Raw genomic sequence first — 26,563 nt, 5'->3', positions numbered from 1 at the left:
GTCTCCACAGTGTGTCATGGAAAGCATCGATCCACAAAAGGACAGGCTTTGCATTTATTTGGGTGTCAGGGGAAGCATGAGAATGTGCTTCTTTCTTGTGCATATCTTTGCTCCCCCTAACTGTATATAAATAGAAACAGCTTCATGTTTTCTCCTCCAGTTTCCTTACAGCCTGATCTTAATTACGTTCACTTGGAAGTATCTGCCGTTGATTTCAAAAGAAGCAAGGAAGTGTGCTTCCAATTTCTGCCTTTTTCTACTCGGGAAAATGGCAGGCTCCTGGAACATAACCCACTGAAACAAATTACTTTTGTGTTGCTTCTGCTCCTCCCTGCGGGATGCACAAGAAAAATTTCTGGATTCGACTGAACTTCTGTTTCCAAACAGTTAACTATCTTGCGCTCTGAACTGTCACTTTTAAATATCATTTAAAAAGCCAAAATCACATTTGGTTGGCCGAGGGATGAGAAGAAGTGAAGGAAGTGCCATTCCACCAGTGGAAAGAGAAGCCCTCCAGCAGAATAACACTTATGATGCTGGAGATCCTCTGGTATGGCCTGTTAGTGGTGTTCCGCCGTTGGTGTGGTCTGAAACATGGAGTTCAGGAGGCATGTTGGGGGAGGTCATGGACCTACAGGATTCTAAGTCCCCTAGTTCCCCTGACACACTCCCCCAAAAGCTCCCAAACTATGTCACCCCTGGAATTGGTGTTGTTGACCCCCCTCCCCCAACTGCAGTCCATGAGAGGGGAGGGAAAGAAAAAGAAGATGCCAACAGAGAGGGAAAGCCTCCTGCCTCAGGCTACAGCTACTCAGCAGGGCTTTAAATGTGGTAGCTGGTCCATCATGGATTCTCCAAACACACAAAGGCAACAGAATTGCTATGATCTGGAGGAGAAAATGGTGGAGATTTTTTGTTTGTTTGTTTTTAGGTAGTTTTAACCGTTCCAATTGCCACATCAATTCTCCTATTTATCTATAGGCCTTATTAACTGCATTTGCAACCTTTCTTGTAATGGGAAGCTATAAGAATGCTTAACTGGACAATATTCCCCATTGCATTGCACTGCCTTCCAAAACACCCTGTAGAACACAATGTTATTTGTAAACATGGCATGCATTAGCAATTTAAATACTCAAAGAAAGCAAACAATATATGTACCCATGTCTTTAATCTGACCAACATAGCATGCAGCATTGTCCCATTATTAGTGATACATTTTTTAAAAAAATACATACAGGTTAAAAAACAAAGGAAGATGAGGTATGATTGACTAGATGCAAGTCTCAATATCCATAAATGTGAAAGGTACCTTGCACTCATCTATTATGACAGAGTTGTGGGCTGTATAAACACACTGGTTTGAGTTGTTTTCCCGGTGGTTTTTCATGTCATCATAAATGGACTGTGTCTTGGTCATTTCAATATCTTCGTGCCCTTTGTGATGGGCATCAATGTTTTCCAACTCTGCCTTGGAGAGGTGATAGACAATGCCAGCTCCAAAGGAATCTCCCACAACATTGACAGAGGTTCTCATTCGATCTCTGCAATAGCAAAGCACCAGCAGGATGTTAAAGTAGACCTTAGTGTCATATCTTACACCTAAAGTGGTTACTTTAACCTTTACTAGCTTTATGTTCCTTTGAACATTTGAAAAAGAATTATAGTCAAGAGATCTCATAATTTGCATGACCCTGATGCTGCAAAGGAAAAAATGGGTAGTTCCCACAGTCTCTTGGGATTTCTGAGAAGCTGCACATGTTCATTTTGTACAGAGAAATCCCATCATGAAGTGAAAAAAAATGGGGCAACACTTTTTCTTTTGAAGGTTCATCTATGTAATCAAATAGTGACATGACTGTAGATTTTGTCCTACTGGGAAAAAAAGCAGGTTCATAGGTTTGTGCAGTCACATCCCCGTTTCCATCAAACTTCTAACATTGCTGAGTGTATTTTAAGCACTTTATAAGTGTTCCACAAAAAAATATATCATCAGATCACAGTACAGATATGGTAGGGTTGCCCTACTTCAAAAAGTAAAATTCCTGACACCTGCAAAGTTCTTGGGCTTTTTTAGGAAGACCACAAAATTATTGAACTTTTTTGGAAAACAAACCCAAATTGCCTTTCCCAAAATAGTGATTTTAAGCTTTTTGGAACTGTATTCACTGCTTTTTCCATCACGTTGCCATACATCCAGGTTTCCCCTGACATTTTGCCAATTCAGCAAAATTCTCCCCATACACCATTTTTACACCCGAAAACCAGGACATGTCAGGCATTTTCCTAACATATGGCAAGCCTAAGATATGGACAAAATACATTTTTTCAGAAACAGAAGCAGGGAATTGAATAGAAATGGTCATTGAATACACTGATTTGATGCTAAAATGCTAATCAGATTACCGTATTTTTCGCTCTATAACACACACCCGACCATAACACGCACGTAATTTCTAGAGGAGGAAAATCCGTAGGCATGCCACCCGTATGCATTCCCTCCATAACACGCACAGACATTTCCCCTTACTTTTTAGGAGGAAAAAAGTAAGTGTTATGGTGCAAAAAATACGGTACCATTTTTGTTTCATTCTCTTCTTCATATCATGGTTTCAAAAAAAAAATCTGTTTAAGATTATTGATGGCATGCACCATTTAGAATGATATACATATAATTTAAAATGCCCTTCTCTTTTGTCTTCATCTGTTAAGCCACTGCCATAGGAGATGCCACTTAGAAATCTGTTTCCTTGTAGATGACCAATACCGCACCTTCTATAAACAGGTGCCAAAATAGCATTCAGCAGCAGGTCGGTTATAAATTTCAGTTAGATTGCATGAAACAATCCACTTGCAGCACCCAATTCTTATCATGATGTGTGGATATGAAGTATACATTGTGAAACACTTGCCCCAAACAAGCCTGGCATCTGTAGGTGTGGCAGTTCACTTACTACCAGCCCAGTTTTAATAGGGGTCAGAGAACCTTTAATTCAACTGTTTCCCATGATGACTGTATCTATGTATCATGGCAGCCAGTCATTGTGCCAATCAGGTGGTTTTCTTCAATCCACAACAATCATTTTGTAAGTTTGCAGTGAGATGGAGAAACATCCCCCTTCTGTGAGGTGCTGCACTGCATGCTGAAACCTTCCTATGTGGAGAAAGGCTACCATAGAGAGTAATTTCAGACAACCTTCATGGTATGTCCATTTCATTTACATAGGCCCTCATTGTTCCTCAATTTATTATTTAGCACCAGGCCTAAGTACTAAAAATTAAAATGAGATTCCCCCAGGCGTTTTTCAGTCATAAATCATGGATTTTTTTGGCTTGGTTTCACAGAATGCCAAAGGGGAAGAAAAATCAGGTGTTCACGCTAAATTTGCAGTGGTAGCTCTACATTTCAGCAAGCATTTTAGAAGCTGAACATGAACCATTTACACAAGAAGGCCCTTTCTAATTCTTCATTTCTTTGGGCATAGCATCTCTGTGCTGGAGACCTTTCCGTGACATTTGCTAAGCTTGTCAATTTCCCCTTTGGAAACTTGCAGTTCTTGGCTACCACTAATGACTCTGGATTAATTCCAGCTGTGGACAAATAACACTGTTCTTTAAAATGCCATTTTTGTTCACTTTGGAGTGGAGGAACAGCAGGAGATCAGAACACTTAAAAAAAGATTTCATTGTGAAGTCTGTATATATCTTCCCTATGCTATACAGAGCAAAAGAAATAAAATAAAATCCAGCATATTTTATACAATTTTAAAGATGGAGTTTGCAACCCAGTATTACAGCAATTTTGAATCAAGATTGACACAGTATAATAAACTAGAAAAGGTTTACTCCTGATATATTTTAAGTGAATGACCTGGTTTCTTAATAAATGACCTGGTTTCTTAATATTTCAGTTTTCATAATGAAGAATGACTACCTTTGTATGCTTTTTTTCATGAAAAGCTATAATGCTCTTCCTTCTTCCCAGATTTCATTCATGTCAGTCTATTCAGCTCATACCAAAAGTACTTAAAAAACCCCAGACATATTTTATACCTCAGGACTTGTAAGAAGTTTGCTTGGGTGCTTCTCAACAATAAAATAAAATATGTTTCTGCTTTATTCAGTAACTGTAACAGACTGACAAGGTGCACTGATATAATTGCTAGATACAATAGTCCTTTGGGAAAGTATTTCAAGCTGCCCCATCAGCACTAATGGGAAGATCTCCTGGAATCCAGACTACCTGCAATCTAGACATAACATGCATAACAGCAATACTCTTACTGGGGACATGTTCTTACTATTTTCTCTCTCTTTTTTCTGTTTCGGCGGCCTAATCCGGCCTGCCAGTCGATTTAATCCAGCCCCCATGGCAGTAGATGCCCTGGGATAAAATCCAAGAAAAAGCTCAGCAACTTTGGGTTAAACTTCAATCCTAAAAAAAGGCTTAAGAACTTTGTGGTAAAAAAGCTCAACAACTTTGGTCGGCCCTCACATCAAATCTAGTCCTCTTTGAAAAAAGTTTGGGCACCCCTGATCTAAGTAGACTAATTATGAGCCACTTCAGGTTTAAAACCGGTGCACAGAAGACCTGTCTCAGAAGAATTCTTTTTAGGGTGAAATAGCCTTTACAAGAAAAAGAAGAGAGGAAGGTCTGTATATTACATGACCATACTATAAAGCTGCAATTATTTCTAACAGTATTTTATTGAGTATTTTGTATAGTGCACTCTTAACACACACAAATGCACAGTAAAGTGAAACTAATTTGAAAAAAGGCCCAGGGAAGATTGTGTGAATCAGTGTGAAATCTCTCAATTATTTCTCAGAAGATGCCTAGGATTGTGCTGTGAAAAGCCCAGATACTCCCATCAATTCCTCTATGGCATCAATTCCTCTATGGAAGGTTTGAACTTCTTTTCCTTTGCGCTGCCATGATATTGTCTTGCTCAATCTGACCTTTTCTAAAGAAGCAAATGTCAGCAGCACAATTCGCCACAGGGCTTACTTCAGGGGACAGGGATTTTTTACCACATGAGAATGATCAGAAACACAATGGTAAGCCCTTAGCCCTACCCCCTCGCTAACACCTTGCCTCTGCAGCTGAATTATGGCTTTGTCCATTCAGGAGGCAGGACTTCTCTATCAAGTGAAATGTTTTTACTTCAATGACATTTCCTTGAAACAGCAAACAACCACATGCTTTAAGTTGACATCCTCCTACTGTCTGCAAACAATGCTTGCCGATTTCTGCTCCGCTCCAGTTTTGCTACAGTTGGGTATCAGAAACAATCTGTGTGCATTTCCTTTAAATGCTTTGTTGCATAAACATTGGTCAGCTGCTGCACATCCAGGAGTGCTTCTCGTAGCAAGCATTATTGATCATGAAGGAGTTGACACCTGAGTGAGTAGTTAAGCCACATCATCACTGTTTGGAGAAAAGTGACAAGTTTCTTTAATGTTACTTACAAAAGCCAATCTACAGCAACAAGTAAGCTGATGTCCTGTGTGGGAAGGCCCACTGCGGTGAGGATGAGAAGCATGGTCACCAATCCTGCACTGGGTATACTCGCAGCTCCAACACTCGCAAGCGTAGCTGTCAGACTGTGAAATTAAACACATCCACTTGTTTAGTTGGGCCTTCTCTTAGTTAGTGTTTCTCTTACAAATATGGGAACTGCTTGATCACTCCAACTTCTGTAGGAACACATTCCCTGTTATTTCAGTGCAGCCTCTAATATTGTAATTTAGAAGATTTTGACTGAGTTTAAAGTAGTTTTATTAACACACCAGTCTTTTGATTTTGCAAAAAAAATATCATTTGTTTTCCATAAGCACTCTTATTTAATGATTTTTGATTAAAGCAATATGTGATTCATTTAACTCATGCTAACTTGAGTATGGGACACGGGTGGCGCTGTGGGTAAAACCTCAGTGCCTAGGACTTGCCGATCGCATGGTCGGCGGTTTGAATCCCCGTGGCGGGGTGAGCTCCCGTCTTTCGGTCCCAGCTCCTGCACACCTGTTGGGTGTAGTGAAGGGTTAACCTTCTGTGTCTCGAGGCTGAGGGGAGGCGCTTACAAGGGAAATAAGCCAGGACGTGAGGAAAGCAGCTTGGAATGCTGTGAGCTGAGTGCAAAGTGAAAGCAGCTTTGTTGCGTAGCTGCAAACAGAGGGAGAAGATGCAGCTTGATTCTGATGGAAGTTATTGATTGTAAATATGCTACTTTTGAGCAAATAAAGTGATATTAGGACAGAAGAAACGTGTGGGACTTGTTTACTGCTCTTTCAAACACACAACCGCTGTGCAACTTTGCTATCTGCTAATTGCTTTACGACCGCTACAAAGCCACCCTCCGTAAACAGAAGCTACAGAGGCTCCCAGGGGAAGCATGGCTGGGCGCCGAACAATAAAGCAATAAATCTACCTAACACCACCTAGCAGTTCGAAAGCACCCCTAAGTGCAAGTAGACAAATAGGTACCGCTCATAGCGGGAAGGTAAACGGCGTTTCCGTGTGCTGCGCTGGTGCTGGCTCGCCAGAGCAGCTTCGTCACGCTGGCCACGTGACCCGGAAGTGTCTCCGGACAGCGCTGGCCCCCGGCCTCTTAAGTGAGATGGGCACACAACCCTAGAGTCAGACACGACTGGCCCGTACGGGCAGGGGTACCTTTACCTTTTAACTTGAGTATATTTATTTTCCATTATTTATAATCAAGTACAATGAAAATCTCTACACAACACATTAGCACTGCCTCTGAAACCAGGTTATAGACAGAAATCAAGGTCTGCTTTCATGTCTTACAAATCCCTACACAGAAATTACTTCATGTAGAAAACTGTGTAATTCCCATGTAGGCTGCAATACATGATGCTCTACCTGGGAACTGGCAAAAGCAGCCAAGGCTTTTCACTGTTTATTACAATGGAGGCTCACAACTTTAAACTTCTTTGCAATAGGCAAGGTCTGTAATGTTCATGTTTTTACCATCTCCAGTGTAGGACAAGAAACCCACCTGACAGTGACTATCTGTCCACCATCCAGCGCAATTCCATTCATCTGTGCTATGAAGATAGCTGCCACAGCTTCATATAGGGCAGTCCCATCCATGTTAATAGTGGCCCCAACAGGCAAGACAAATCTTGTCACACGCTTATCAATGCCCAAGTTTTCTTCAAGGCAGCGAAAGGTAACAGGCAGTGTGCCAGCACTGAAGGAGAAAGCAAAATGAAAGGCTATAGGTAAAATTCAGACTTCCTGGGACAGATAGCTCTATTGACACTCTGGGGGAGCAACTAGGCATCTTACACACACATTCACCAGGTCTCTGTCTGTCCACAGTTCAACTTCTGCCTCATCCGTCCTGGAACTGATGGAAGCGTATAAATTCTATGATTGTAAAAATTGCCTATGCACAGTGTTTTGATCAAAGCTTGTGCATGCCCCTGTAGATGTATATATTTTGACAGTTGTTGAATGCAGGTAAAACCAGATGTGACAACATGTGCCATTAGAAACCAAGGCAGATAATTTGTTTAAACAACCCAAAATTGATAGCAGGCATGATGGAATATTTCATCTGAAGCACAGCAACCCTTACCTCCTTAATTACAGTTCCAACAAAAACCGTACCCCTCGCATATGGCAATGAGCCACAAAGCAAAATCTCACTTTGGCTCCAATAAGATCTTTAGTTTTTAAGGTTCATAGTTACAGGAAATTTTTTTGTTGGGAATGCAGCTGGGGAGGAAACAATTAAACCTCACACCCCCATGTTCAGAAGAACACCCCCCCATGCATGCTATTGTACAGTATTTTTAAAAACTCTGATATGATTTCTAATAACATAACTACTCCTAGTTGTCATAGGGACTAAAGAACTCAGAGAAGGAGAGGTCAGTTGGCAGAGGTCCCTTGGGAAGAGAGGGAGATGACAGCCTCCTGTTAACTGGGGTGGGGGGTGGGGGCATATGTCTGAAACCTGAGAAGGTTCTGCTGGAAAAGCAGAGAAGATCATGACTAAAAGTGGAAAGCCTTGCCTGATTGGAAAGATATGTCAGACTTCTGAAGAGGAAAACTAGAAAAGACCCAGCAGTTATTGGTGCTAAAGACAAGTCTAGGACTGGATTTAGGGCGGGTGATCTAGGCCTGGGGTGCTGGGCTTATGGAAGGATTTCTGTCATGAATGATCTCCATTCACCTTTGTAATCTTATATGAGATGAATCCCTCATCATACGAATTGTCCATCCAAGTTGTGAATGGACTAACAAGGCATTTAGATGTCATATGGTAAAATGACCAGTGCTATTTTTCTAGAAAAAGAGGTGCCAGAACTCACCATGAACACCTCCCTCATTCTCTTAGAGTGGCAATGGCACCACCTGAGGGGGTTCCAGAACTCAGTTCAGGGCTGGGAAAAAAGCCCTGAAAATGATACTTCCAAAGCAGCCTTATATGGTCTAGGCCAGCCCTGGAGAAGACTTTCACCCAGCCCCCAATTCCTGCAGGCAATCCCTGAGGGAACAGGTGTCATCTGAACCAAGTAGCTGCAATCACAGCAGTTAATGCTATGAACCAGGTTTGAGTTTGTGGGCACGTGAAATCCAGTTTACACCTTTTCTTCATTTTTAGGTTAATTGATCAGCTCACAGGTATTGCTAATCCACACACATTCAGCTGAGTAAGTCTGGTTAGCAAAGTATTTATAATGGCCCTGAACGTGTTGCTAACTTTGCATTTCATATCAAATACCTCGAAGCAGTGCCTAGCGCAGTAATCCATGCCTGAAAGATGCCCACAAAGAATGTGAAGGGATTTTTCCTTGTCACCACGAAGTACAGCAAAGGCAAGAAGATCCCTCCATGGATGATAAGGCCTATGATCACAGTGACCATGTACATTCCAAGTTGCCTAGCAACTACTTCCAGGTCCTTGATTGCAATGATTTTTCCACAGATGAGGCAGGCAATGCCCAGTGGCGAGTACCTAGAAGAAAACACGGCATTAAACAAGAATGCAGTTGCAGAAGTCTGTGTCTCAAAACAGAAACGGCATCATAAAGGCAGCTGATAAAGCTATACCATGTAGCTTTAAATTATCACCTTTTGATGGAAAACCTTTCAGCCCCAAACACCCCCACTATTGAATGATGGGACCAGGGGCTGCATGGCCCTATGCTGCAGAAACTGACTGAACTAGCACTATCCTGTTGGCTGGATTCAGTCCACAGTCTTGAGGACAGCTTTGAAATTGACTGGCTGATAGGGGACCAGATCCATTTTTACCTTTGAAGAAGCAGATGGGGGTGGCTCTCAGCCACCAGAGCATCTTCAAAGCTCTTCTGCCTGAGGATTGGCACGTTTGAAAACTGATCTGTGCCTTCAGAGGTGAAAGTGCAAATAGGCTGGCTTTCCGTCAGCACAAACTGCCAAATTTTAAAGCCCTTTTGAGACAGGACAGATGCATTTTCCCCTTTGTGTGCAGGGGGTGCTGGTAGCAGTAGCTGATTTATTCTGTGTGTCAAGGGCTCTTGATAGAAGGGGAAAAAATTCTCCACCCCTAATAGATAAGCACTGTGAGAGTGGCTACGACAGAAGCAGTACTGTATTATTAGAGTCCTGATAATTTCTTGGACCAGAGAAAGCCTTACAATTCCTGAAAGTCTAGTGGTGGCTTTTGCCAGGCAGTTAGGATGGTTAACTGACTCAGCTGAGCTTTTCATTGCTTGTGCCAGTACATTGCTTGTGCCCAGATAGTAAAATGTTTTGCAGACCAGCCGAAACCTTGCTTGCTGACAAACCTAATGCATGCTGATAATATCGTAGAAGCAAGCCTTTTGTTTGGTTGTTTTCTTTCCTATGATCCATCCCCTCCAGCAGTTCATAATGACACCACTTAGCGAATGGGTGGCTTGCCAGACCTCCCACAAAGAGACTCACTGGCCCTGCCCATACCCAGAACTCAAGCTACTGAGAAGCTTCCAGCTGGGATTCCATGCAGACAGGAATAGAGGTGAAGGTTTCAACAATGGCCTTGAAGCAGGAGTGGCTACCCCATGTCCTGTGGGCTATATCCAGGCTCCCAAGCAATTTCTGGTGCCTACCCACCAACAAGGGTTACTGTGTCAGAGAGAGCTTTATTTATCGTTGATGATGATTAATTTTGCTGAGCAGCAGGTGGCTTAAAGGAATCTCCACTCTTATGCTCTATATTAACTTTCTTTTTTTTTTGCAATCTGAAACTTAATTTTTTATAGAGAGATAGATTTAGGAAGCAAAACTGGAACTGGGCTTTTTTAAAAAAGGAATGTCTGCTCTCCATCTGACCTTCTCATGAACCATCCAAGCATTGCCCAGAAGCAGCAAATCAATCAGGAGCTTCTATGAGCTTCGCACAATCCCCATTTTGCACAGTTTTCTCAGGTGCCAGGCAGTCTGCTTCCTGAAATGGTCACTGAGGATAATCCTTAAATAAGGGTTATGAAACATCCTTAGCAGATGCCCAATTTTGTTTTATGTCATTATGGTGTTCACAAGAGTTTCATAAATCACCAAAGCTGCTGGAGGGGGTGGATCTTTTCCTAAGAGAGTAGCCATAAATAATAGGAAAGAATGTCCCTTTGGATATGAAATAAAGGAATGTGTCTCCATAGACTAAATGTTCTCTTCTATGCAAATGAACAAGAGTCATGGGTTGAAGGTAAGCCTTCTGTTGATGTATCGTATTAGGAATCGGTCCCAGCAGTGATGCAGGGACAGTGGCTGTGCGAAGATCAAGTTCTTCTGAGGCTAATCCAGTGTGTTCTGATAGAAGAAAGCCCCGAGCATCCACAGTAAATTAAATATGCAAAAACATAGCAACAGCCTCATTTGATTCTCTGACCAAATGAGGTGTGGTGTGGCACATCTGAACTTGAACTGACAAGACCTCAACTCAAATCTCTCAGCATCCCATTAATTCCCCAGGTTGAGTTTGGTCCAACCTCACACATTCTGTTCCGGCTGCCTAGCTGTTGGGGGGAAAAAACTCCTGTTTATGCCATTCTGAGCTTTGTGGGCTAAGGGCAGGATACAACTGTGAAAAGCAAACAATCGAAATAAGTGCTGTAGCTTCAGACCAATATAGTGAGGTAGGTCATGCAGAAATTACAGAAAAGCTACAAAATGATGTCCAGAATACAACTGGATTTAGCGTGTCTTGGCAGATGATGACTTTGACTCACCACATAATCATGGTTACCAGCTTCATTACAATCTCGTTCAAGATATTGAAGAAATCCACCATCATCTTGGCTTGTTCTCCCATCTTGCCCATTGCAATACCAAAAGCAATGAAGAACCCAATGAGTCCTGTTGAAAGAATGCTAAAATATTAAACGCTACTGAGGCTCTGTCAAAACGAAGCACCCACACTCCTGCAATCTTATTAATTAATTAAAATATAAATAAATAAACCTTACTAAATCAGGCTTCAAGTCAGTTCAGACTATTTTTGTGTCATGAACATGTTGCAGAATACGCCCCCAGTAAAACACCGGTCTGGAAGGGCCCTAAGTGTTATTCTACTCTCAGGAGAAGTTTTTTTTTGGGGGGGGCACAAGGAACAGAGTGGGGAAAAGATAATGGCAAATTTCCCTTGCACAAGTGATGCATGTGATACAACTATTAATATCTTGCAGTAACCTGTTATATGATGACTTGATGCTCTTCAGGTGTTTTGGCCTATAAGTCAGTCCTGCCCCATGCTAGGAAGAACAGTGTTCCTAGGAAAACTCAAGCATGTACTGTTCTTATTTTATCTCCTAAAAAATCTATCATAATATAAAAGATTGTCACGATGACCAAATGATATAAACATATGCCGCTTTTAGATGGATAAGCATTCATCTGTATATGTGTGTAAATGCTCAGTGACTGAACAGATTTGGAATCACCTGCAACCATACAGATAAACAGAGGAGGATATGCAAAAATGAATATGTAAATGTGAGTATATGTAAAGGATATGTGATATGATTTATTGGACTTGAATATTGCTTTACATATATTTTAAATTAAAAAGTCTGAAGGCATTTTACAGCATATATAATACGAATGCAATAAAACATTTAATCATTTAGTTAGCGTTCTTACCTTAAGGTCCCAGGGTGGGTTATGACAAGATAACAATATATTCAAAACAATGCACAATATTGATACAATAATAACCGTGAAGCACACATACACTAAAAGTGTTTCCATACCTAAGACATTCATGCCATCCTTAAATTCGAGGCCTTTCTTAATGATTAGCTGAGGTTCTGGCGTCACTTCTGTTTCATTCAACATGTCAAAGATGGAGTCTGTTGCATTGGCTGGTTCATCGATCTCTTGAGGGACAAGCACTTTCTTGGTGACCGTTTGAATCTGAAAGAATCAAAATACGGGGCTGCAAATTCAGGTGTAAAGTTGCCTGCTACATAAGCAGTGCAAACTCTGAGCTTGAAATCCCCCTTCTAAATTTCTTCTGGACTTTATTGTCTTCAGCAACCTTGCACAAACACATTTACATAGCTCTGTGTTACTGCAGTACACAATTACTTCTTGCTTCTTCCCCCATCTCCATTCCATTGCTTTACAAGAGCTTTTGTATCCTTGGTATGTTAGAGCAAAAATTAAACAAAAAGCAGTTTGCCAACCCTAATAAAAAAAGAAGTACTTTGAATATGTGCCATTTCCCATTTTAAAGAACTCATTTAATTAGCATCATCATGACTACAGAAAGAAAACGTACTGTGCTTCTACTGCCCTGATGATAAACTCGAGATTCGGCACCATTTTGTTGTAGACAAAGACTAATATATATTTAAAGTAAAAATAGCATGAGCATCTGTAACCATGGACATGCTTGGCTGCTGCCTAACGATAAAAGGATGTTAAATAAAAGAAGGAAAGGATGCCGTGGTGGTGGCGGCGAGTGACAGTCCCAGCGTGCCCTTGTTGGCCGAGATGCTGATGCAGGGCCTGTCTGCTACGGCCTCCATCACCTGCTGCTCTCTGGGTGCTCAGTCAGGGCTCTTGTGGTTTGGGGAGCCCTGGACATTGCCAGCTTTGTGTATGCACCTTGCTGCTCTGTGCTAAGGTTTGTGGACTGAGACACAAATCCAACTCTGCCATTAGAAAGCACAACAACACAAGACATCTCTGATCTTTCCTAAAAACCACACGTGGGGAAACATCACTATAATAAAGCAATAACCCTACCCAAATCAGGAGGGAATTATATGGGAGCAAATCCAAATGCAGGTACAATGACTCCCACAATGTTTACTTTCATCTTTGGATGTACAGTGGTACCTCAGGTTAAGTACTTAATCCGTTCTGGAGGTCCGTACTTAACCTGAAACTGTTCTTAACCTGAAGCACCACTTTAGCTAATGGGGCCTCCTGCTGCTGCCGTGCCGCCGGAGCACGATTTCTGTTCTCATCCTGAAGCAAAGTTCTTAACCTGAAGCACTATTTCTGGGTTAGCGGAGTCTGTAACCTGAAGCGTATGTAACCTGAAGTGTATGCAACCCGAGGTACCAGTGTACTAATATTTTTATCTATCGTTTCTGTGAGAAGTAGATAAATAGTTTGGGTTGTATCAAAGAAAGTAATTCTATTCACACAAGGATACGCACATGTATGATGGTATCTCCCATGTCTGTCATCCCTCTGAGCTCCCCAAAATCTGTTCTGAGTTTCCCCCCAAGCTTCCAGAGCATATTTAGGGGGGGCACATAGGGAGAGGAGAGGGAGGGAAAGTTTCATTGAGCAAGCAGGAGTCTTTGTGCAAACAGGACAACTTTGTTGTATACAAGCCATCATCTACGAACTCCATTCGAAGAATGACTTGAAAGGTCTAGATGGCAATGGAACAGAGGCAGAATTTCTAAATCTAGTGGATATTCAAAAATAGGTTACCAGTCATTAAAAAATGCTGTGTGTCCTTTTTACTATGCAGTGGGAATGCAAGGCATTCAAGTCTGCAGGAGGTACTTCCTAAAGCGTCTGTGCAAAGTTGATTTTGTCTTGCTGAAATCACACATGCAGTTTGCTCAATGAAAGGGGAAGAGTTAATTCACCAGGCAATTTAGTCAGATAGCAAAGTTAGCAAAATCAGCCAACAGTTATATTTGTTCTTTCTGCTAAGCTGCCAGTCATAGCGGCATCATGAATGATTAAGGGAACAATGCAGATTACGCTAACCATTTTACTACATTCACATCTTATTAATAATCTAAAAAAATGTGCTTGAGCACCCTGCGGAAATGTGTGGCTTTGAAATGCAGCAAGCAAAAGCAGAAGCTCTTAAGCAAGCCAAAATTCCTACATATTTTCATGGAGCTGATTATTATCTTGAGAATTCTGTCATCTTTAAAACATTACAAAGGCTCTGAGAACAGCAGAATTTCCTGCAACTGAAGGGTTATTGCTGAAGACCTTATTGGAAACAAAGCAAAATGATGGAGTTTTGGCAGCCTTGGTGAGACCAGGCCTGTCGTTATCAGGGACTGTCACATCAGGATTTATTCTCATCACTAAGGCACTGTATGCAGCTGTGGGAAAAGCTTTGGTCACACTGACTTCCACCTGTTCTAGTGCACACTGAGTCAGTCATGCATGCCCAATGCAGGCTTGATTTAATTCCTGGTATACCGACAGGAACCATAATAAAAAGTCAGTGGCTACAAGTACATACCAATGTCCCAGAATGTGCAAAAATGTCTGGGAGTCAACACAAGTTAGGCTTTCCTCCCCTGTAACTACAATACAGGCCCTTGTCTTAAACTTGTCTTAACAACACTAAGGCTTTGATACGCAGCTTGAAATTCCATTAATTCTTATTAGATACAGGGCTCTCTAGTTCATCTCCACGTCAACCAGTCCCTTCCATTTGATACTCTGGACAAAAGCAGACAAAATGTTAAATTACTTATTGGACTCCGTAACATACGAAGAGCCCTGCTGGATCAAAACAAGAGTCCTCGGTCCCATGTACCATATCGTGTTCTCACAACAGCCAACAAGATGCCTACAGGAAGTCCACAAACAAGCAGGACATGGAGGTATTTTGATCTTGCCAGAATAAAAAAGCCCAGCCTCCAATTTCTCTTGCTGTATATTTGGGGGTGGGAGTTGCATCGACTGAATTTCTAATTAACCTGCACCTGTTAAAGTCACAGGAAATGGAATAAAGTGCTAGCTCAAAGCAAATTATGGCAGTCTGAAAACTCTTGCAAGCTGTGCAGATTTGTTTGTTTGTGGATGAAGATATTTCCTATACTGGAGCTGCTAAATAGTTCAGCTTCAAGGTCTTGTAGGAAGGTCTAGCAGGACTTTATTTTTAAGTAGTTAACTGCTAATTACTTAATTATTCCCTTTGCTTGCCAATTAAGCAGGAGACGCATAGTTTAGAATTAAACACCATAGTAAGTTGACAGTCATTGCTCACCCTTCAAGTATCACAGTTTCTTACTATCTTGATTTTAGGGAGATGGCTTGAATAAAGGCAAAGATTACAAAACCATACCTGCTTGTCTTTTCTTCAATTATTCCGGGGCAAAGGGCCACAGACATCAAGTCTTAGGAATGAGTCAAACTCACCCTGTTGAATTTTCAAAAGCTGACAGGCAGAAGCAGCTGATAAAGTGGCTTGCTAGGTAAAACTGCTAGCAGAAATCATGTGGGAACAGAGGAAAAGGTAAATTCCTGCCCTTGAACCTGGGACCCTCTTCAGGCAAAGCAGAAGTTCTACCACTCAGCTACAGCCCTTCCCCTAGAGGCGCATTGCCATTTAACTGTTTACCCAGTACCTATGCTAGGCAGGTGATGAAAATCATTGAGACAATGGCTTCTATTGAGTTCCCTGTAAGCCTATTTGGAAAACATTTATTCTTGAAATAGAAGGCTGTATATTATGATTATGATTATTATCACTACTACTACCACAATGTGTGGGATCCAATAGAAGGCGAGTGCAAATTTAACTCTTGCACAGTACAGTGGTACCTCGGGTTACAAACACCTCGGGTTACAGACTCCGCTATCCCGGAAGTTAAGAACTTTACCTCAGGATGAGAACAGAAATTGTGCAGCGGTGGCGTGGCGGCAGCAGGAGGTCCCATTAGCTAAAATGGTACCTCAGGTTAAGAACAGACCTCCAGATCGAATTAAGTTCGTAACCAGAGGTACCACTGTATAATATTAAAAGTTGTGCTAGAGCTTTACCATTAGGCACCGGAGGAGGTGGGAAGTCCCACTGTCAGTCATATGCAAGTGCAGAGTTACAGAGTGGAGTTACCCCTGCTGACGTCAGCACCCTGCACTCAAATCTGAGGAATTATCCATTCAGCAACTGCACCATCTGGCCCTAACATTAGACAGAGTAAACAGCTGTCCCTCATGAAATGGCAACAAGTGGTTAGCTATTTCATTTTTTTATTCTATTTCTGCAGTCAGAAAGGGAGAGATGCTTGTAGAATATTCAGTCTCACATGTCAAAATATCTTAATAATGGATATTATGTAACCCAGCTTGCTGGCGCATTTCCAGTTCCCTCAGGCAACCAAATGTCTAGGGCCCAGACCAATCCCTACCTCCAGTTCCTGGTGCCAGAAGGTGAAAGTGGAAATTCCCTTTCTCCCTCTACTGCTTTGCAACCACCAGCAATAGTATTTCCCCTCCTAACAAACGACCTCACTGGCTGCCACTGTTGACAGGTATGTCTACCTGCAGGAGGCAAGTACTGTTATTCTTGGATTTTTCTAAAACCACAATTCTCAACTTTTTGAGCTTCAAGGAGGGTTTCATGTTGACAGGTAAGGATTGCACAGGATTCTTGGAAGAGTTAAAGGGTGATACTCAGTTCATACAGAATGCTGAGCCTGTTGTACATCACTGTCCCTGCAGGTGAACTGATAAGCCAAGGAAGTTGTTTTCCTTGTTGAGGGACCCTGGAAAGCACTCCAGGATTCTGCAGCCACCAGTATGAAAACTAATGTAAGAAATGAAAGCTATTGTGTAGACTGGCAGTAAGAGTGCACATGATATCTAAGGGCCTCTGTTGGCCACCAAGCAGAATCTAACATCTTTGCTAGAAAGGATCCAAGAAGCCTTTTCCTTACATACAGGTAAAATTGTATACGTGATCAGATAAAACAGGAAACATGGTTGTATAGATTGCCAGATTCATAGGCCCAGAAGAAAGAAGTTTAGCCATTTGGCCTAATGTCTCTCTTAAGAAGGTTCATAAGATGGTACGTACAGCAAGGGGTTCTTTTATTTTAATAAGTAAAATTCTGGAGTTAAAAAGGGGTCGAAATGCAACTTTTATTTGTTGGGCTGCCACTTGCATAGGGCTGCAGACACGCTGACCTGTGAGTAAATGCCAATGAAAGCTAACGGCTCAACTCTAACCCTTACCACAGATGCAACCCAAGAGAAGGGGTTGTGACAACCATCATATCCACAGCCCAGCCAAGCATGCAGGCTGGAGGTGGAGCTGGGGAAACAGGTAGTCTACAGTCTACAGCTGCTGTCAGAGGCGGAGCAACCTGCTCCTGGTCCCAGGAGGCATGGCACGCCACCCATGGGGGGCATAGTGCGCGTCCCGGGGGTGTGGCGTACACTTCGGGGGTGTGGTGAGCGGTGCGTGCCCTGGGAGGTGCTGCCAATCAGAGGTTGGCATTTTGTCTCCACCCGTTTGGAATGACACCCAGGGCATGCTGCCCCCGTCTCAGAACGCCCCTGGCTGCCGCAGCAATCACAACCAATGCCGCCACATGAAAGAACCTGGATCCGAGGCTAAGCCTGTCTTTCCCCACTTCTGTAGATCGTGGCTGACACACAGTGCGGGCAGGGAGTAGTATTCTGCTAGCTTTTACTCTGAGTAGACCCATTGACATTAATAAACATGTCTAAGTTAGGTCCATGACTGTGGTCTTTTGCCCAACGTGGGGCTCACGCCCACGACCTTGAGACTAAGAGTGTCATGCTTAACCAGCTGAGCTATCCATCTTAACCTTAACAAATACTTGACCGAAGTGACTGTCGACGAACAAAGAAAGCTCAAAAAAATAGTGAAGTAATTGAAAGGAGCTGCTTGCCAGAAGACATTAACATTACAGTCACCCAGAGATTTATAAAAGGAGCGAGAGTGCCAATATAAGAAGTTAGTAGCTTGCTTCCCAGTCAGCCCATTTAGCCAGTCTTTCAGCTTTCTACCAGTCAAGGGGGCGATTCCCACATCCTGTTAAGCACAATTAACTGGAAAGGGAGAGACCAGCGCAACAGAACACACATTGTTCTACTTTTTGGAACACACTGTCTACCCATGTGACTCTCCTTTTGATGATACCGTGAATAAACATGTCTTTCAATATTATAAGCACCGGGAGGGTGATAAAAGGACTGATGGGGCTAATGTAAGCTAGCTACTTGCTCCCCTTTCAGCCCACTATCCCATTCCTCAGCTTTCTACCCATCGAGGGGCCCACTTGTCACTTTCAGTAAAATACAATTAGCTGGAAAGGAAGAGTTCATTTCAGCGTTTAATGCATGCTGTTCTAATTTTGGAAACGTACTGCCTCTACATATTTGACTCTTCTTTTGATGGTATATCGAATAAACACGCCCTTTAAAGCCACTCAGATTTGGTTACAATTCTAAGCACGTTTACATGGAAGGTAGCCCCACTGTAATCTGTTAATCTTACTTCTTGGTAAATAGAGTTGAGGACTGGGCTTTTAGGTGCTCTTGGGTGCAAGGTAAGAGAGAGGGAAAATGCAGCTAGCTTAGTTCTGCAGCAGTTTGCATCTGTCTCCCTATGTGGTCCTGTCCTTCCTCTGCTCCCCACCCACACGGTACAGCCTAGAGCTACGACCTCAGATAACATAGCACTTAAAATCCTTTAAATGGTGCCATTCAGGCATACTTAGCAAAGGTTTGGCAGTGGATCTTGCTTGGATCATTAAAAAAAAAAAGTCTGTGTAACTGTCAAATAATTTAGCTTCAGGAAAAAGGCTGCTCATACATGTGTGTAGAGCAGAAAGCATGAACAACATGGCTAACATTCATACCACCCTTAAAAAAATCATCTTAATATACTTTTCTGATGAAATATGACTACAGCCTGAAATGTTTATCTACTTAGTAAGAGTAGAATAGGCAACTGCAGGAAAAACTTCCTTCCCTCCCCAGCAATCATCCAGTGACATGCCTCACCCCTAAGTAGGTGAATACACCCACCATAGGTTTGCTCAGTGCCAAGAACTTTTGACTGTTTGGGCACTTTTCTTCCAGATATCAAATTGTTTTCCCCCATGCAAAAGTGGTCACGGTGGCATTGTATTCTCTAAGCAATGTCCTGAAGAATAGAAACAGCCTTCCATGCATCAGATTTTACAGATATTTCTGTACGAATAATTATAATGTATCCCCAGCCCTAAAGTACGGTAGTTATTTGCTGGAGATGAAGTAAGGATAATGCCTCTTTATGTCTTTACAGTGTTCTATACTTACTAAGTTCTGGGAGAAAGTCCTGGACTATATAAATATGATTGTAAAAGTTTAAAAAATTCAGAGAACATTCTTTTGAATTATATTCATATTGCATGGAAGCAGAGAATGGGACAACAAAAATAGATTCCATGTGCCCTAATGCTGGCTAAGAGACTGATAGTGATGAATTGGAAGAATAAAGATATGATCCCCTTTAATCAATGGATTGACAACCTGACAACACTCACAACTTATGAACGGATTGCTTATAGACACAGGCTTTGTCTGGATGAACATACTGACATTTGTTATGAGTTTATACAGAAAGCAGTAGGCTATTAATAATCACATATGTATTAAGATAATAATATTGTTTATATCTATATACCAATATGTGGAAATGTAATTGATTTTACTAATTGTATTACACTGTACTTTCTGCAGTTTTATTTTCCAAACCCTTCTTTTCTTTTTCTCTTATCACTTTATTTATTTATGAATGATTTTTTTAAAAAAAATATTAATAAAAATAATAAGAATATACTGTACTCCCAGCCCTGTTAACTGAAATACATGAAAAATAAATGTCTATGTGGAATAAGATATAAAGCATGCTCTGGTCAGATATGTATGGCCCAAGACATTTTGCTGCCCGGGAAGCAACTGGGCCTGCCCTCCAAGTACCCCAGACCTGTGAAGTTATTTAGTTACCTATAGCAGGAAAAAAAAAACGTCACAAGCACTTCACCTCCAGTCTGGCAATACAAACACAATAATAATAAATTAGATCATTAGCAATATGCTGCCCTTCCACGATGCTCAGAATTGGCTGCCTCACTCTGCCTAGTGATAGGGCAGGTCTGGATCCAATCAAAGCTAATCATATTAAGCTTAACTGACTTTAATTAAAACCAGGCAAATTAGTTCAGAGTGCGTGTCCATTGACGGGAAATCTTTAATTGAAAAGCTCGGCAAATGGCATAGAAATCAAAAGTGTATCTGTGCTTCTCCTCTCCTTCCACGCAAAAGACAGACTTTTAAAGCTCCAGGGAAACAAAAATAAATTCTGAAGGTATATTTGTAGGAAAGAAAAAAACTGAAGAATGTTTTTATCAAGAATGAAACACTAAAATAAACTACAATGCAAACTGAACAGTGCAAAGAATGAGGAACTCAGTAGAAGCACTGCTGTTTGTTATTTTGTACTGATAAGTATAAAACAAGCTAAATTTACAGCTGCAAATCTAGTTTTAGTTTCTTCAGTTCTTTTTTTAGTGTCATGGTTTTCACACACAAGATATTAGTGGGAGGCAAAGGTTTGTCATTCACCTGCTGAAAGCATGCTTGTACGAGGTTTTCTGGGAACAAGTTTCGGATAAGATCCAAGAAAGCATCAAGGCTGGACACTTCGTCATTCTTCTTTCCTTCTCCCAGCTGTTTCTTGAGCTTTGGATTGCCTGGGTGAATGGCTAAGACCAGAATAACTCCCAATATAGCAGCAATGATCGTCGTGGACATATAGTAAACCATAGCTCTTGTACCTAACCGACCGCTAGCCTTAGCATCCAAGCCAGACAGACCTGTATAAAAATACATTGTGGTGAGTTAAAGATGTTGTTCTGAAGTTTGGACACATATGAAAACATCAGGCAGGGAGTGATGGGAAGAGGAAAACAACAACAAAGTAGAACAATTACTCTGGCTATTAAAACCATGAGGTCAGCTTGCACACAGTTCTAAGATGGAGATCACAGGCTGAGCAAGACCCGCACAGGTACTACATCCATAAGGTTACACACTGAGGATTCTGGGATAAAGAATCAATGGCTGCTTTCACTCTTCTTGAGAAAATAAATCCCGACTTATAACCCTGATGTCTAGATGTAACATATTTGTGTAACAACTTGCCTGATGAAGTGTTCTGGCAAACTCAAAAGCTTGCCAAAATTTTGCAATCCTTCCAATTGATCTTAATAAAGGTAGTACACAATTGCGGACTTTGCACAAGGAGTTATTTAGCAGTGTTTTGGAGACAATTTTCAAGGATAATGCCGGTACATTAATATGAAGAACACACATACTGTTATGAGAGTGTATAAAGCTGTGAGTATTACTCTATAGGTCTTAATCTCTCACAAAAGATTAACCTTCTAATTGTTTAGAACAGATCTCACCTGTGATTAAGCTTGAGATAATTAAAGGAAGAATCAACATTTTTAGCATCCGCATCAGGATATCTCCTGGGAAGGCTATCAACATGATGACATCAGGATTAATAGGTGCCGCCATGCGAAGAAGTGCCCCACACAATGCACCCATGATGACACCTGGATAAAAAAGGAAGGACACAGAAGAAAGGATTTGAGTAATTGAGTTTCAATTCACCACATAATAGAATAATCCTGTCAAAACACAGTTTTGAACCAGAGCTAGCTGTGCCAATAATGGCCGCTTTCCGATCCTCCTCGGTGAGCGGCGGGTGCAGCCTTCCCTCCCTTGCTGCCTGGACGCAATGCTCCATTTTGTGTGCAGCACATCCCCCTTGGCTGCTGCAGAGGCTCATGGGTCCCCGTCAAACCCACTGATTCAAATGCGCTAATCCGCAGTGGCCTCAAGAGAGCATGGCTTGGCAAGCGGGCCTGAGGGAGGCAGGCTTCACTCAGGTCTGCTCGCCAACAATATGTCCCAGCTGACCCTGAATGTTGTGGACTCTCACTATCCCTATCCAATGGCCACTTTGGCTGAGGCTGATGTTGTGTAGTCCAAAACATCTGGAGGGCACACAACTTTGGCTAACCCTGCTTCCTCCTCCAGAAATCAGCAGTGAGGAGGATGGGGATAAAATTACAATCAGTTGACTGCCTTTTATTGGCTCTGGCTCCACTTACTATTGGTCTCCCTGCCTTCCATCCTAACAGTCCCAAGGAGTGAAACTAGTCACTTCTGACCACCTCAGAAAAATCACCTCCAGGTACTTGAGGATAAAGCAACCCTATATACAGCTGGAAAACTGAACACAGTGGAGCTTATTTCTGGGTGGACATATAGGATTGCACTGCGTGATTGGGTAGGTGTTCAGCCTTCAGTTTCCTCCTAAAATTACCAATTCCATCTTCCTCCTAATAGCTATTTATATTATTCTGTCCAACCATAATGGCAAGCATTCCAATGTGGCTAAACCAGAAGGTTGTATAGCAACCAGCAGTGCCTATTTATATGAGCTGAGGAAAAAGGGAGCTATCTGAGATGAAAGGTCAGATGAACAGCTTTTTCTTTTCCAGTCAGGAAGACCCATTTACTCCTCAGTCCCCAGGACATAAATGGGCTTCCTGCTTTCACTTACCTCTACAGGAAGCTCCCTCTTCAAGTACTTCCCCTTGACCCAGGAACTAATTATATACACAGAGGACTTACAGAAAATGTACATTTTCTAGGGATTTTACACAGCAGTAGGGAAAATGACGGTCATAAATAAAAGTAATACCCATTCCTAGGCCATGGTTCCAATAGGGGTGAATGAGAAAATACCAGATGGGAAGAGCCTTAGCTCAGTGGCATTGGTCTTTGCATTCAAAAGGTCTCAGTTTAAGTCCCTGCTGTCTCCAGATAGGAACTGGGAGAGACTCCACCTGACATCTTGAAGAGATGCTGCCTGTCAGTGTAAACAATATTGAGCTAGATGGACCAATGGTTTAGCTCATTCACAGCCTCCTGTGTTATTGCTTAGAGGACATTGAAATGAAGAGGAGATGAATGGGGGTGCCATGGCCCCAGAGTCTAGCCGTGACCAGAACATTGAATTGGAGAAAGAATTGTAGCTCAATGGAAGATCTTTGTCCCAAGTTCAATCCCTACCATTTCCGGGTAGGGCTGGGAATGGTGGAGAGCCACTGTCAGCCAGAGTAGACAGTAAAAGGTAAAGGGACCCCTGACCGTTAGGTCCAGTTGTGGCCGACTCTGGGGTTGTGGTGCTCATCTCGCTTTAATGGTCGAGGGAGCTGGCATACAGCTTCCGGGTCATTTGGCCAGCATGACTAAGCTGCTTCTGGCGAACCAGAGCAGCACACAGAAACGCCGTTTACCTTCCTGCCTGAGCAGTACCTATTTATCTACTTGCACTTTGACATGCTTTTGAACTGCTAGGTTGGCAAGAGCAGGGACTGAGGAACGGGAGCTCACCCCATCGCGGGGATTCCAACCGCTGACCTTCTGATTGGCAATTCCTAGGCTGTGGTTTAACCCGCAGCACCACCCACGTCCCCAAGTAGACAGTACTGAGTTATATAGATCAATTGTCGGACTTGTTATGAGGCAAGCTCCCTCAAATATTATTGGATTTTGTATAGAGAAGACGGTTAAATCTGAATGAAATGAGGAAAAACATGGGCTGTCATTGTGATATCAGATTCAGGTAGGTAGCCATGTTGGTCTGACGCAGTCGGAATTTTTTTTTTGTCCAGTAGCACCTTAGAGACCAACTAAGTTTGTTCTGGGTGTAAGCTTTCATGTGCATGCACACTTCTTCAGAAGTGTATCTGAAGAAGTGTGCATGCACACAGATACCCAGAACAAACTTAGTTGGTCTCTAAGGTGCTACTGGACAATTTTTAAATTTTGTATTGTCATATCAGTAACTCGTGCATACATGAGGAGCACTGATCTCACATTCATTCATTCATTCATTCATTCATTCATTCATTCACATATACAGTCACAACTCCATCTGGCAGCACCCTTAGCTTCAATAAGGTAGCAAACGCATGCACTCTCAGACAATTTCTGAAAAACTGAATTTTGTGCCTGTGATTTCTATACCCCTCCTTCACAGGCTCAAAATGCAGCAGGCTCCGCAACAGGGCTATCCATCATTAGAGTGGTGTGTAGATTTCCCAGGGTGCAGCTTTAATCTAACCAAAAATAATTGTTGTGGGATCCTGCTGGGAAAGGCTCACAGATATCTCACAACTATCAATCTGAGCCAAAAGCTGATGTCAAAATAAATACACCATTTCAAAATCTTTCAGGACAGGAATATATTTAGTTCAGGCTATCTACACAGCCTTCTCTTCTAACAGCACAGCTGTCCATTCAAGCTGAAGGGAATAAAGGCAGGCTCTGTGAAGGCCATGCGTTTGGCTGTTAGGCTCACTGTACTGTAACATTAAAAGAAAAAAAGAAAAAACAATCTAGTAAGCCTGGGCATGAAGCCAGTGAACCACACTAAAATGTCAAACTGCTCCATATTTGGAAGCTGCGATACCCAGAAGGCAATTGAGAAAACTAGATCACTGTATCACTGGCCTAGTCCCTAGTGCACAGCAAAAGAGCGAGCTAAAAAGTATCAGCAGCCTGTAAGGGGAGGAAAGACCAGGGATAAATTTCTTTTCTTCCTCCTTTCTCCTGACAGGAGAGAGATCTCTCCCTCGCCTCCATCTTCAGCCCTGGTGAAATGAACTAAATTGAATCTCCTAGAGAACAGAAAAATTATTTGAATTTTGATGCCCAGCATGGCCTGTTCCACTATAGGATTCCTCTGAAACAAGGACAGGGATTTGCATTTCTAATCAATGGGCCAAATTCAACTAAGTTGTTGGGCTAGCAAAAGCCAGCACCACGAGTTCCCCTGTGCCCACCCCAAATCTGCTTAGGGGGGTTAGGAGAACGCTGTGATCAACACGCAGAGGGAGGAGAGGGCAGATCACTCCATTGGGCAAGTAAAAATGCTTGTGTTGATCTCTTTAGTGCAATGCTGAATTCCACCCAGTATTTCCAGGGCTGCTCATCTAGGATGTGATGTTAAGCTGGTGGCCTATGAGAGTGAGAAGGCAGCCAATCTCCAATCCTGTCATGGCCCTGGGACACTTAATCATCACCATCATTGGTCTTACTGTATGCCACTTTCCCACAAAATTGATCCCAATGAAACTCACAAGATATCAGATTAACAAATATAACAATTTTAAAACAGAAATAATTAGAAAACAATGATTCAGGAACTAATAATAAGTAATTGTAATAAATAAATAAATCAGTCTTTGCACAAACAGTACAAATAAACTACCCTAGTTTAACAGCTTAAAACTGAACAGCAGGGAGAATAATACCTAGCACAGCGATAAAATGGGGTGGGGGGAGATTGCCATTAAAAAAAAAAGCATTCCACAGAGGTCCAACATAATTAACTTTGAATGCATTAGATGGTAACCAAACCTCTTGCTTGTGGCAGGCTACCCTCCCAGCAATCATCTGCATCTCCTCTCCATCTCTTACTAACAGAGGTAAAGATTGGCATCCTTCTTTCATAACCCATATGCACTCAGTTTCGATAGTGTTCATTCTCTCTCCACCAAACATCCATTCCAGCCCTGTCCACGAGGCACTTAGAAACCATGTTCTGGATTCAACTAAATTGTTGAGCTAGCAACTCAACAGGTCCTGCTACCATAACAGCACTTTCAGTGGGGATCCTTCTTCAGAGTCTGGCCTTCTGGGCAAAAGCCTGCTTAATGCCATCCTAGTCTGCTGCAGCAGGTAGCATTGTAACCTCTGAATTTGTGTTTTTATATGTATATATATTAAGAAAATCTACCAAACAATGGTAGCAGTGCAAACATTATCCTAGCCATCTCACCCAGAATGCCTCAGTTCTGAAGAAGGTCCTATTCTCTGTCCTTTCGCAAAGTGATGTGAGGCAGGAAGGAGAATATGGTATTGACAGTGGTGGAGGAGAGCCTTGTCTTGTGTTGCGGGTAATAATGAGGGAAGCAAGCATCCCAGGGAAACCCACCACTGGAGAAAATTGTCTTATTCTGCCTTATGACTGGGGTGGTCCTGATTTTCTACCACAAAATGATGTTTATTCCCAAATAAATGCATCAGAAGTACAGTAAACCCCATTTTATTTCATTAGTCACAATGGTGCTAAGATTTATGTGAATTAAAAAACTGAAACTGCACACACACAGAGTATCTCTTTCTTTCTTTTTTACCAGGCTTGCCAACTTTTTCTTTTTTCTTTTTCTTTTTTGCTCCCTCCCCCCA

The 26,563-nt window shown here is 42.1% G+C and overlaps 1 protein-coding gene across 3 annotated transcripts in view; it reads right to left on the bottom strand.

The window, feature by feature from the left end:
* Positions 1–26,563, bottom strand: part of SLC1A2 (solute carrier family 1 member 2) — a 90,920-nt gene that overhangs the window by 2,975 nt on the left and 61,382 nt on the right. For all 3 annotated transcript variants that reach the window (XM_082225168.1, XM_082225167.1, XM_082225169.1), the window contains exons 4-11: positions 21,697–21,849; positions 20,852–21,102; positions 12,244–12,406; positions 11,224–11,350; positions 8,754–8,987; positions 7,017–7,211; positions 5,470–5,604; positions 1,313–1,544 (exon numbers count right to left, since the gene is read on the bottom strand). In XM_082225168.1, the coding sequence (XP_082081294.1) occupies positions 1,313–1,544; positions 5,470–5,604; positions 7,017–7,211; positions 8,754–8,987; positions 11,224–11,350; positions 12,244–12,406; positions 20,852–21,102; positions 21,697–21,849 (1,490 nt within the window). The remainder of the gene's footprint in view (positions 1–1,312; positions 1,545–5,469; positions 5,605–7,016; positions 7,212–8,753; positions 8,988–11,223; positions 11,351–12,243; positions 12,407–20,851; positions 21,103–21,696; positions 21,850–26,563) is intronic.

Source organism: Podarcis vaucheri (assembly GCF_965113315.1).
Source record: "Podarcis vaucheri genome assembly, chromosome: 1".
NCBI lineage: Eukaryota > Metazoa > Chordata > Lepidosauria > Squamata > Lacertidae > Podarcis > Podarcis vaucheri.
This window is presented reverse-complemented; position numbering and strand designations above follow the sequence as displayed.